This window comes from Oryctolagus cuniculus, chromosome 17, assembly GCF_051225735.1.
Source record: "Oryctolagus cuniculus isolate XC-2025 breed Fujian yellow rabbit chromosome 17, ASM5122573v1, whole genome shotgun sequence".
NCBI lineage: Eukaryota > Metazoa > Chordata > Mammalia > Lagomorpha > Leporidae > Oryctolagus > Oryctolagus cuniculus.
In genome coordinates, this window is record NC_142883.1 from 33,507,364 (window position 1) to 33,520,327 (window position 12,964).

The window sequence follows — 12,964 nt, forward strand, 5'->3', positions numbered from 1 at the left end:
TTGAAATGTGTGAGTGTGGGGAAACGGATTCTCTCCTATGCTGCTAGTAAGGGTACAACTGGTAAGTTTGTGTAACAGTATAGATTAAAATGATAAATGTATGTACCTTGGCATCCAGCAATTTCACCTCTTGGGCTCTGCTCTAAAGACACCTGCCAGTGTGCAACGGGAGAAGGTGGTGCAGACGGCCGACTGGTACAGCATCAGATGTAGTCAACCAGTAGAGGAAGGGCTACCTTTGGTAGATTCGCAGGCCAACATGCAGCAAGTGTAAGGGATAAAGCCGGGCTCTGAGAGGTTTGCTAAGAGAACACATGTTGCAGAACAGATACAGAATTATTCTGGTACTTTAAAAGACACAACATAATGCATGCATGCAAAAAACAAGGGACTTCGCTGTCCACGGGCGCTGAGGTGGACGGGCTCTGATGAATCCCAGTGACACGCACAGCCTGGTGTTCATGCCTTTGTGCAATGTCCCGACAAACACAATGTAAGCTGAAAATATGGTGCGTCAAGATGCGCCTGGTCCACCCGACCTACCAAAACCCTGCTTCCCACCAGCAGGCTGTGAAGTGTGGCCGTCCACCTTTGTCCCCGCTGATGCTCAGCAGCACCCGAGATGTCGTACTGCATGTTGCTAGCCTAAGACAAGACCGGACAGCAAACTGGAAGTCTGTTGCCATCGAAGTCATGTAACGTTGGTACCATTGTAAGACTGGACAATCCTATCTTGAGGGGCTGGCGTTGTGGCGCAGCAAGTTAAGCCTCTGTTTGTGATGCCGGCATCCCACATCAGAGTGCCAGCTCCAGTCCCGGCTCTTCCACTTCCTACCCAACTTCCTGCTAACGCACCTGGCACAGCAGTGGGAAATGGCCCAAGCGCTGGGGCCTTTGCCATCCATTTGCGGGACTCTTCTGGCTTCAGCCTGGCTCAGCCCTGGTTGTTGTGGGCATTTGGGGAGTGACTTAACAGATGGAAGATTGGTCTCTCTCCCTCCATCCCTCCCTCTCGCTCGCTCACTCGCTCGCTCTCTCCTGCCACCCCGCTCTGCCTTTCCAATAAATACATTTTTAAAAAGAAAATAATGCCATGCTGAACCACCCTAAGTTAGAGGACCACATGTATGTATAGTTCTCTTTCATAGTAATTAGGGCTGACCCGTGGAACCAAAGGCGTATTGAAGACATGCTCACGCTTCACTTCCAAAGCTAAAACACGCTGGCGTCTGCCATGCTTTCTTGAACCACTTGTTCTGGCAGAAGCCAGCTACCGCACTGTGAGTACACTCAAGCAGCCATATGGAGAAGTTCCCAGAGAAAGAAGCAGCAGATAACACAAGACACCCAGTTCAATTTGCATTTCAGAGAAGCAGTGAGTAACTGCTTTAGGATAAAGAATATGCCCATGCAACATTTGGGTCATACTTACGCTAACAGATTATTTGGTGTTTATCTGAAATGCAAAGCTAACAAGGCATTCTGTATTTGTATTTGCTAAACATGGCAGCCTGAGAAACACAGAAGTGAGTCCTGCCCACAGCTGGCTCCAACTCCTCACCCACATGAGTGAGATACTGGGGAAGTCCCAGTCGACTGGCCGAATGACTGCAGCCCTTGCACACATCTTGACTACAACCTCGAGAGACAGCCTGAGCCAGGGCCACCCACCCAGACCTCTGTAGAATCCCTGACCCAGACACGGTGTGAAGTGGGAAGTACTGTTATCACTCTGAAGCACTACGTTTTGGAAAAGGATGGAAAAATAACACTGCTGCGCCAGTGTTAAGAGAATGTCTCCCAGCTGAATGTACAGAGAAACGGAAGCAGTGTTTCCTGCGATGGGTACTGTTCAGCCGTGAGGAGTGGAGGACTGATTCACGCTTGTGCTGGGGCTGAGCACCGAGACCATGCTGAACGGAAGAAGCCAGACGGAAAAGGCCCTATAAGGCCTTCGAGGAAATGAATGCTTGTTGTCTTAAGCTACTAAATGTTGGTAGCTTGTCACACAGCAATAGACAACACGCTCAGTTTGTAAGGATTTGTGTGACTGAGGGAACGTTTGTGGCCTGCCTGGCACGTAGCTGCACAGCATGATCAATAGTAGCAGGGGCACAGGCGCTGGCACAGTGGTGAGGACGCTGTCAGGACCCCTGCTTCCCACATCACAGTGCCTGCTTCAAGTCCTGGCTCCCCCTTCCCGCCAGTGCCAACCCTGGGCAGCAGGTGACGGCTCAAGGACTTGGGTCCCTGCCACCCACATGGGGAACCAGACTGAGTTCCAGGCTGCTTCAACTTGGCTTCAACTTGGCCCGGCCCTAGCTGTCGTATGCAGTCAGGGAGCAAACCAGTGGATGCAAGACCTCTGTCTGTCTCTCAGACTCTTTGTTTTTCTCTCTCTGCCTTTCAAATAAAATGAAGAAAAAAAATTACACAACAGCTAGTCTGAGTGGGAACAGTTACAGAGAATCTTACGGGAAAGAAGGGCCAAGGAGAGGGGAGCAGGGCAGAGCCCTAGCACCTGCCCCAGCTAGACAGAGGTGCTCCAGAGGAAAAGGATGCATACACACACTCACACACCACACATACACCACACACCACACCACACATCACATCACATCACACACCACATACACCACACACCACACCACACATCACATATCACACCACACATACACCACACACCACACCACACATCACATCACATCACATCACACCACACATACACCACACACCACACTACGCATCACATCACATCACATCACACCACACATACACCACACACCACACCACACATCACACCACACATCACACCACACATCACATATCACACCACACCACACATCACATATCACACCACACATATACCACACACCATACTACACACCATATCACATCACACCACACCACACCACACTATACCACACACCACACCACACCTCACATATCACACCACATCACACCACACACCACACATCACACATCACATCACACCACACGCCACATACACACACCACACCTCACACACAAACCATACACACCACACCACACATATCCCATACCACATATACACTATATACCACACACACATCATACCACATCTCACACACACACCACACACACCACACACATACACTATACGCCACACACACTACACATATACTATACCACACATACACACCATACACCACACACTACATACCACACCACACATGCACACCACACATATCACACACACTCCATATCACACACACACCACATGTCACACACACACACCACACATACACTACACACCACACACATTACACACACACCACACATATACCACACATACTGCACACACCACACCACACACACACTACACATATACCACATCACACATCCACCACACATATGCCATACCACACACACACTTTCCATTGTCCTTTAATTTACATCTATCTTCCTTAAGATACTACCACTTTGTCCACTGTGTGGAGTTATATAAATATTAGCTATACACTCTGTAACTAGTATTTAGTCACTCTATAACTAGTATCTGGTAGTTATTAGAAAGCCTTGTCTTAATTACTTCGATACTTCTAATGCAGTGCCCTCTACCCGCAGCAGGTACTCAGTGCACATCTGTGAAAAGGATGGATGAATGAGAACCTGAGAAATAGCTATTAAACGCAAAATCAGTGACCCACGTATATGGAAAGAGCTCACTTCTAGGAGTCCACCTGAAGGGAGGACGTGGGAGAGCCACACCTCTCGAGCCAGTCCTCAAGGAGAGGACGAGTCACGCCCTGGAATAGCGTGCAGCTCCTCAAAAAGAATGACCTGGAAGTCCCTACCCACCGACCTGAAAGGTTAAGATTGAGATTAGCAAGTGGCAGAGACATGTGCATGGGAATGACCAAAGCGCCCTCTAAATCCAGTGTGGGTGCCTGGCCGTGACTGTGTGAGGGCAAAGGGAGTGCACGGAAGGGCGGGGAGAGTCATCGTCTATCCTTCCTATAGGGTTGTCTCCTATACAGGATGCAATGAACATAGGCGACTTTGTGATTGTTTTGGAAGAGTTGAGTAAAATTCCCAAGGAAACCAACTGTAGGACCTTATGCCTAATTGTTGCCACCCGCAGCTGTCTGGTCACGCACACTGGATATTCTGTGGGTGAGTCAGGGAAGGGGAAGGCGGACCCCCCACCAGCCTCCTGCCCTCTTGAGTAAACCAGGTGACCACAGTCCACTTCCCGCAGGGAATCCCTACTTCCCTCAAAGCCACCAGACCGCACCCCTGCCTGCAGGGAAGGTCTGGGTGTAAAAAGAGGGATTAGCTTCCTCCTGCCCTGCTTCTGGCCCGGGAGGGACCCCCCTCCCTGCTGCACAGGGAGAGGGCCCCACCCCTTCCCACCCAGAGGGAAAATTTCCCAGGGCCGGGGCCACCGCCCCTTTCTGGGGTAAGGAAATTCTAGCAGTGCCTCTCTGGTCTGTTGGTGCAAAGAGGGAAAATTGCTCGGGACTCCTGGCGTTGCTAAGTCAATTTGGTTATAGCACTATTTAAGCATGTGGTAAAACCAGGTGCAAATAGATGCGTACAGCTATCAGACTAAAAGCAAATCTACACGCTAAACACAGACAGAACTGCAAAACCTGTACAATTTCAAGTGAGCCACACGAAGGTGCTTTCCCCCCTCCTTTCTGTAATGAAACCCCACCTCCAGCCGGAAAGGTGGGCCACCAGCCTCAGCCCTGGCGCAGCTGGCCCGGGTTCCTCGCCTTCCCGGTGCCGTGCTGGCAAGAGGGTCCCTCCCTTCTCCCTCACTCTGCTTTCCCACGAGCTGAAGCCCTACAAGTCTTCCCTTCCGACAGTGCCTCTTGGGGTCACTTGGTTGTCACGCGGTGTGAATGCATCATTTAAGCCTCGGCCTCTCGGTTTCCCCTTGCTCTAGCTCTGAATAATTAAAGCAGTCAAAGCCAGCAGTAAACACACACAGAGGTGCTGTAATTGCTGGTTTAAGGTCACCAGCCCGAGTTCATTAAAAAGGCTTTCAGTTGAAAGCACAACACAGTTCTCTTAGTGGTTCTTGTACCCCCGCGAGAACGGGAGTTCAAGCTGCCCCGGTGTGGGGAAGAGCTGCGGCCCCCCTTCCCATCTGTCCCTGAAGGCAGGATCAAGGCGCTTCCAAGTCATGCGGTTACTTGGCCAGGCCCCTTGTGGCAGCCTCGGTTTTCCTCATCTGTAAAGGGGGAGTGAGAACTATGACCTCGAGGAGGAAGCGCTGATGTAGGCACAAGCACATTTGTCGGTTTTGCAGTCCTGGGGCTGCTTGCCGTGGGCCAGGCACGCAGATCTGCTCCCCATCTCCGACCAAGCGTTTAGGTCTCTGTCTGAAGTCACAATTCAATCAATCAATCTACATAAACTTATTGATCATCTCCAAGTGCCCTGTGCTGTACAGGCTAGCAAGAAGCAAATCGATACTTGCCAACTATGTACTTTTATGATCTCTGAGCACCACAGCCCGGGTATGTATGTATTTTTATATATTTGTTCTTTTAATTGACAAATGAAATTGTACAGACTTACAGTGTACAGTGTGATGTTTTGATATGTGAAATTATCATGAACAGGAGCCCTAGTTTTAATTTTTCATCAAAATTTTGTTTTGAGGTTTATATTACTTATTTGAAAGGGAGAGAGAAAGAGAGAGAGAGAGTTCTCTTCTGTCTGCTGGTTCATTCCTCAAATGGTCACAATGGCAGACTGGGCCAGATGGAAGCCAGGATCCAGGAACCCCATCCAGGTCTCCCACAGGGGTGCAGGGGCCCAAACACTTGGGCCATCTTCTGTTGCTTCCCCAGGCACATTAACAGGGAGCTGGATTGGAAGCGGAGCGGCCGGGACTTGAACTGGCACTCCAATATGGAACACTGGTGCCACAGGCCCAGAAGTCCCTGATTTTAAAAAGAAGGGTGGTAAAGCAACCAGCATAGTGCCTAGAACTTTTCAGTAGTTTGTTTCTTCCCAGCAAACTCCAATTCTCATCTAATTTCTTTTTTTATTTTATTTTTTTAATTTACTTGACAGATAGAGTTAGACAGTGAGGGAGAGAGAGAGAAAGGTCTTCCTTCCATTGGTTCACTCCCCAAATGGCCGCCACGGCTGGCGCTGCGCTGATCCGAAGCCAGGAGCAGGTGCTTCCTCCTGATCTCCCATGCGAGTGCAGGGCCCAAGCACCTGGGCCATCCTCCACTGCCTTCCCGGGCCACAGCAGAGAACTGGCCTGGAAGAGGAGCAACCAGGACTAGAACCGGGCGCCCATATGGGATGCCGGCGCCACAGGCGGAGGACTAACCACGTGAGCCACGGCGCCGGCCCCTCATCTAATCTCTTATCATTTTTGGTTGTTTGTGACTAAGGTGTAAGGTGCCGAAGAGCTAGATGCACGTTGTGGTCCCTTTGTGCTTGCTCTGAGCCTAACAGGATCTTCTGGGCACAGTAGGTGTTCGGGGCATCCTTCCCGTTACACATTGAGTGAATGCTGTAGTTGAAGGCGCACGGAGAAGCAGCACCATCTTCTGGCCAAAGTGAGAAGTGCACTGGTCAAAGAATGTCAGCTAGAGGCTCCCCAGAGCAGTGTGTGTGTGTGTGTGTGTGTGTGTGTGAGTGTGTACACGCATTCATGCATGTGTATTCCAAGTTGGTAAGCTCACTCTACTTTTCCAACTTTGCCATCCTCCAGCAGGAACACTCTGGGCTCTGGAGCGAGGGGCTGCTTTGGGGGACTCTGAACTGAATCACTCCCTCATGCCCACCACTTTGCAGATGGGTGAATCAGAGAGGTGAAAGCAGGCTCCAGGTCAGCCTGCAAGGCAATGGACTCCAGGCACACTGGACTCCAGGACACGGGCTCGAGTTTGGGGCTTTTAAAAGCCATCATCTGGATCTTTCCTCTGTCCTCTCTCTCTCCCTTCTCTGTCTCCCTCTCTCCCTCTCCTCCCTCTCTCTCTCTCTCCATCTCTCCCTCTCTCCTCGCTGCCTTTCCCTTGTTCATTGTTCTGTCCCTGCTCCTGCCTTTGATGCACATACGTCGTCACATTCCATTGACTCTCCTCTCTGTTCTTACACTCATGCCTAGCGGTGCTTCCGCCAGGCAGCAGCAGCCTCTCCTGCAAGTTTTGGTCACGTGTGCAGCTCAGTTAGCTCGAGCGTTCCTTTTCTGCCTTTTCACTCTTACAAAAGATTAAAAGGTGGCATCACATTGCTCCCCAGTTCCTTCCCGCAGGAGGGACTTAAAAGGGACAACAAAAACCAATCACGTTCAATAAGCATTTTCTTGGTGGAAAAAAAAGGAAAAAAGAAGCCATCATGTCTTGGCAGGGGGAAAAGTCATTTCATTGTTGATGGTTGCAGGTGAGCAGCAAGGGTGGGGAGTGAGATAAACATCATTTCCTGAGCATGCTAATGTGTTAGGCATGCTAGATGTTGTCTTAAACATTCTTCTACACAGCGGAGCTCAAAACAGCAGCACTTTCAAAGGGTCATTGTTAATAAAGCACAGGCTGGGTAGCCCGTATCTGCTTGGGACCAGAAGTGTTTTGGATGTAAGATTTTTTTCTTTGGAATATTTGCATATCCACAATGAGACATGTCGGGGATGGGACCGAAGTCCAGACGTGAAAGGCTTGTAAGTTTCCTCACCTGCGAAGGTGTTTTTTACACAGTATTTTTAGTGTGCCTGCGTTTTCATTGCGACCTCTCCCATGAGGTCGCTTGTGGAGTTCACAGGTGGCAGCATGTCCAGGCTCCGAGCGTTTCAGCGTGTGGAGCGTTCTGGATGGGGAGTTAGGGACGCCCAACGTGTGACAGGAAGGCAGCGCAGACGTGAAATGCTTGCTGCCGGAGACTCGCTGCGGGAAGTGAGCGCTGTCAGTTGTGTTTTCGGGGCTGAGCTCATTCGGGTAGAGGCTGCTCTGTTAAGCCTCACTTTTGTCAGGCTGGTCAGGAGGAGTGCCCCGTCCAGATTCTGCTCCAGCCCTGTGAGTTCTGAGTGTTTCCGTATGGGTGGTGGCGGTGGGCACTGTCTCTGGCCCTGTGTGAGCAGTGGGCACCAGGTTCTCATCAAGGGGTTCCCTCCCATGCATGCACTGTTGGGTCCTCTGCCGACTAGTCGAGGGGATCCCCTGTATTCCACGGGGAGGGGGACGCCCCTCTTCGCGCTGCTCTCTCCTGTCAGGTCCTGTGTGCTGACTCAGGAGTCGGCAGCTCCTCACGGCAGCCGGGAGCTTGCAGGCAGCCAGCTGGGGCAGGCAGTGTTCACGGGGCTGCTTGCCTGTCACTCGGGATGGCAGTCCTTGCTACCACCCACTGCCCCGATTCTTGCTGGACATCGGGGAGGCTCTGTTACATCAGAAGCCTACACCTGTCACTTAGGCTTTACCACACCAACCATTTCAGCTACAACTATTTCCTCACTCATGACTTGGAGAGTGGTGGTTTGGGTGGAGCGGTTCTGCTGTCCACGCTGGGCTCACACCCTCATCTGTAGTGAGCCGAGGCAGCTCTGCCTCCCCAATGTTTGCTGGTGGTTGACAGGCACCCTGGGTGCAACTGGGCCACGCTGCTGTAATACACTGGTTAATTTATTAAGTAATTCATTCATTCGTATATTTTTTGAGTGTCTGATTGGTGACAAAACAATCAAAAATCCCTGCCCTTATGAACCTTATCATCTCATTGGTTCATGCAGGTAGGGAGACTCTGGTATGAGCCCGGCACTACGCTGGGTGTCTAGAACTGACAAAGACAGAAACCACTCTCCTCCCTCAAGACACCTGTGCTTGTTTAAGGAGTGGGGTGAAGGAGTAGGGGCAGGGATAAGTTCCATATGCATAGCACAGAACCCGAAACCTAAGTGCTGGGCTGTGCTGAAGAACTTGTCTGCATGTCTTGGTCTTGAGGGGCAGTGATGGGAATCAGGGAAGAGGACAAACTGTCAGTGCACCAACAAGGTCCAGGATTGCAACAGAACAGGACAGGAAAGCTGCCCTCACCGTCACTTCCTACTGGACATGCAGGCAGGAAGCATACCACCGTGCTACTCACGAGACACAAGACGCGCTCCGGGAGCCGGCCTCGGCCACAAAACGTCCTCCCTCTGAAAGTGTCATGTGTGTCAACGAGCACGGAGGTCAATTTATTATTTCACCCAACAAGAATTTACTGAGTACCTACTACGTGAGATCTTGTTGGGGAGGGTCTTCTGCGCTTGACTTGGAAGCAGAGTACAGATTTGACCCAAAAGTTGCCTCTTAAGGGGTGCCAATCCAGAGCTTGTTTGGGCATCCACAGGCAGGTGTCACTGTCCGTGGTCCTGAACTACCAACGCCATTCCCCAGGACACGACTGTTCCTTTTTTTTTTTTTTTTTTAAAGATTTATTTTATTGATTTGAAAGGCAGAGTTACAGAGAGAGGTATAGACAGAGAGAGAAGTTTTCCATCCGCTGGTTCACTCCCCAACTGGCTGCAACGGCCGGAGCTGTTCTGATCCAAAGCCAGGAGCCAGAAGCTTCTTCTGAGTCTCCCTTGTGGGTGCAGGGGCCCAAGGACTTGGGCCATCTTCTACTGTTTTCCCAGGCCATAGCAGAGAGCTGGATAAGAAGGGGAGCAGCCAGGACTAGAACCAGCGCCCATATGGGATGCCGGTGCTTCAGGCCAGGGCTTTAACCCGCTGCACCACAGCGCCGGGCCCCAATGACTGTTCCTTTTAACCCAGGGACATTGGTGACTCATGTCCAGTGTTTTCCAGAGATCCTGAAACAGGTAAGGAAGAAGGCACAGGAAATTAGAAGGAGCAAGGGATGGAGAGAAGGGAGAGGTGGGAAGGAGGAAGAACACCTAGAAGCTGTTAGAAGGTACATTCCCAAGACAGTGCCCACCGATTTTAAATGTTCATGTCTACCATAAAAGAAACCACTGTAGACCTAGACCATGGCAAAAATACTGAAAAGCTGAAAAATATGAAAAAATTTGTGTACCAAGTTAACCAAATGTGGATTGGTATCAATGGTTCTAGTGAAATCATTTGTTTTACTAAAAAGCCCATAATACATTAACTCATTTAGAAAAGTTTACACAATCATTATATGTCTATGTATAGTATATATTTTATATGTCATATATTATACAACTATAATAGAAGATTAAATATACACAATATTCCTTATAACATATTAATTATAGAATTAAACCATGTCCAAACATTTAAGGAATAAAGCAACAAACTATCGAGTTTTACTTTATCTTTCAGAAATACCACATTTCGTTAGCACCGAGTTCCATTGTAAGTTGACTTTCCTGGTTACCGTGGTGCAGGGAGCCGTGAGCAGCAAAGTCTGCACAAGGCGTGCGGGAAGTCCGGCACGGGAACCAGCGCAAGCGCCGGGAGCTGCTGGAGACGGTGGAGCTGCAGACCAGCTTGAAGAGTTATGACCCCCAGAAAGACAGACGCTTCTCGCGCACTGTCAGGCTGAAGCCCACTCCCTGCCCCAAGTTCTCCGTGTGTGTCCTGGGCGGCCAGCAGCACTGCCACAAGGCCAAGGCTGCGGACATCCCCCACGTGAACATCGAGGTGCTGAAGAAGCTCACCAGGAACAAGAAGCTGGCCGAGACGTATGGTGCCTTTTTGGCCTCAGAGTCTCTGATTAAGCAGACCCCACGAATCCTGGGCCCAGCCGGCAAGTTCCGCTTCCTGCTGACACACAAGGAGGACATGGTGGCCAAAGTCGATGAGGCGAAGTCCACAATTCAGTTCCAGATGAGGAAGACACTGTGTCTGGCCATGGCAGTCGGCCACGTGAAGATGACAGACAATGAGCTTGTGTACAACATCCACCTGGCTGTCAACTTCCTGGTGTCACTGCTCAAGAAGAATCGGCAGGGGCTGGCACCGTGACGCACCAGGTTAACCCTCCACCTGCAGCGCCGGCATCCCAAATAGGCACTGGTTCAAGTCCCGGCTGTTCTACTTATGATCCAGCTCTCTGCTACAGCCTGGGAAAGCAGTGGAAGATGACCCAAGTCCTTGGCTCCTGCACTCGCATAGGAGACCAGAAAGAAGCTCCTGGCTCCTGGCTTTGGATCAGCTCAGCTCCAGTTGTTTCAGCCATCTGGGGACTGAACCAGCAGAAGACCCCCCCCCCCCCCCGCCTCTGCCTCTCTGTAACTCTGCCTTTCAAATAAATCTTTTAAAAGATTTTTGAACATTTAGAGTTCAACACTTCTGATTCACTGTTTGACTTACTCATTTTGTGTGTGTGAATAAAATATCCTTTACACATCAAAAGCATTGATGCTGCTGATCTTCTTGAAGCAGAGTTCAGTTATTGTCTCTGGACAGTTCTCCCAAGGTACTACGCCCTGCGTTTAGATGCTGGCACTTTCTTTATCTTACCGGAAGGTGTCAGCAGTGACAACTACTTCACAGTTGGCACCTGGCCAACAGCCACCCTGTGGTCTGCCACAAGATTTGAATCGCTCATCTGTGGGGGAAAAAGAAAAAAACATTTTAGAATGGATGAAAACAGGAAGTTGAGCAAACATTATTCCAAGTATCTCTCTCTGGTTATGTACAAAAAGTAATGGCTTGATTTTGTAAAAATTGATGCCTACTCTACATTCGCAGGCTTATCACCTTGATTACTTATCATTTCTTTGTGGTGAGAACATTTAACATCCTGGCCTACAGCTGTTTTGAAATATACGTTATTAACCTTTGTGGTCATGCTGTGCAGAACACCAGAACTCACTTCTGCTTAACTGTACCCACTGACCGCTGACGGCCCTTTCCCTACCCACCCTGGCTCCTCAACCCCCAAGCGCTTGGGAGTCCCAGTCTACTCTCTACTTCTGCCAGTTTTGCCAGACTCTTTAAGATTCCACATATCCATGAGGTCATATGGCATGTGTCTCTCCATGCCTGACTTGTTTCTCTTAACATAACTTCCCCTAGGTTCACCCATGTTGTCACAAATGACATAATCTCCTGTATTCTTTAAAGGGTGGATAGTACTCCATTGTGTTATGTGTATGTATGTATATGCATATATGTGTAAATATATACATATTATATATATATCTCACATTTAAGAAACCCATTCATTTGTTGGTTTCCTCCATATTGTGGCTTTGTGGATAATGCTGCAGTGAACACAGTAGTACAGACATCTCTTCAATGTACTGATTTCAGTTCCTTTGAATCCCAGTGGGATTGCTGAATCACAAAGTAATTCTAATTTTAGTTTCAAGGAAACTCCACATTGCTTTCCCAAAAAGGCTGCACTAATCTATAATACCACCAGTGGTCCCTAAGGGTTCCTCTTCTCCGTGTCCTCACCAACACTTGTTGTTGTCTTGTTCATAGTAGTCAATCTAGTAGGTGTGAGGTGATATCAACTTAACTAAGTTTAATCTTATTTATAATTTTATAATATGGAAACTATACTTTTTAACGTCCCATGGAAATTTTCCATGAAAAGCAAATACCTATCTTATTTATTTATTTATTTATTTATTTTTGGACAGGCAGAGTGGACAGTGAGAGAGAGAGACAGAGAGAAAGGTCTTCCTTTTTGCTGTTGGTTCACCCTCCAATGGCTGCCGCGGCCGGCGCGCTGCGGCCGGTGCACCGCACTGATCTGAAGCCAGGAGCCAGGTGCTTCTCCTGGTCTCCCATGGGGTGCAGGGCCCAAGCACCTGGGCCATCCTCCACTGCACTCCTGGGCCATAGCAGAGAGCTGGACTGGAAGAGGGGCAACCGGGACAGAATCCGGCGCCCCGACCGGGACTAGAACCCGGTGTGCCGGCGCCGCTAGGCGGAGGATTAGCCTAGTGAGCCGCAGCGCCAGCATCAGATACCTATCTTAAATCAGACCATGAACCCGCTCAGATTCCTTCAATTTTCTTCTATTTTCAGGACCA

At 49.6% G+C, this 12,964-nt stretch overlaps 1 protein-coding gene across 1 annotated transcript; it reads left to right on the top strand.

The window, feature by feature from the left end:
• The first annotated feature begins 519 nt into the window (after positions 1 to 519).
• Positions 520 to 11,522, top strand: LOC100341206 (large ribosomal subunit protein uL1). The gene is made up of 3 exons (XM_089317003.1): positions 520 to 695; positions 9,762 to 9,808; positions 10,375 to 11,522. The coding sequence occupies exons 1-3, from the start codon at positions 520 to 522 to the stop codon at positions 10,938 to 10,940; spliced, it is 789 nt and encodes a 262-aa protein (XP_089173129.1). The 3' UTR covers positions 10,941 to 11,522.
• Positions 11,523 to 12,964: the final 1,442 nt, after the last annotated feature.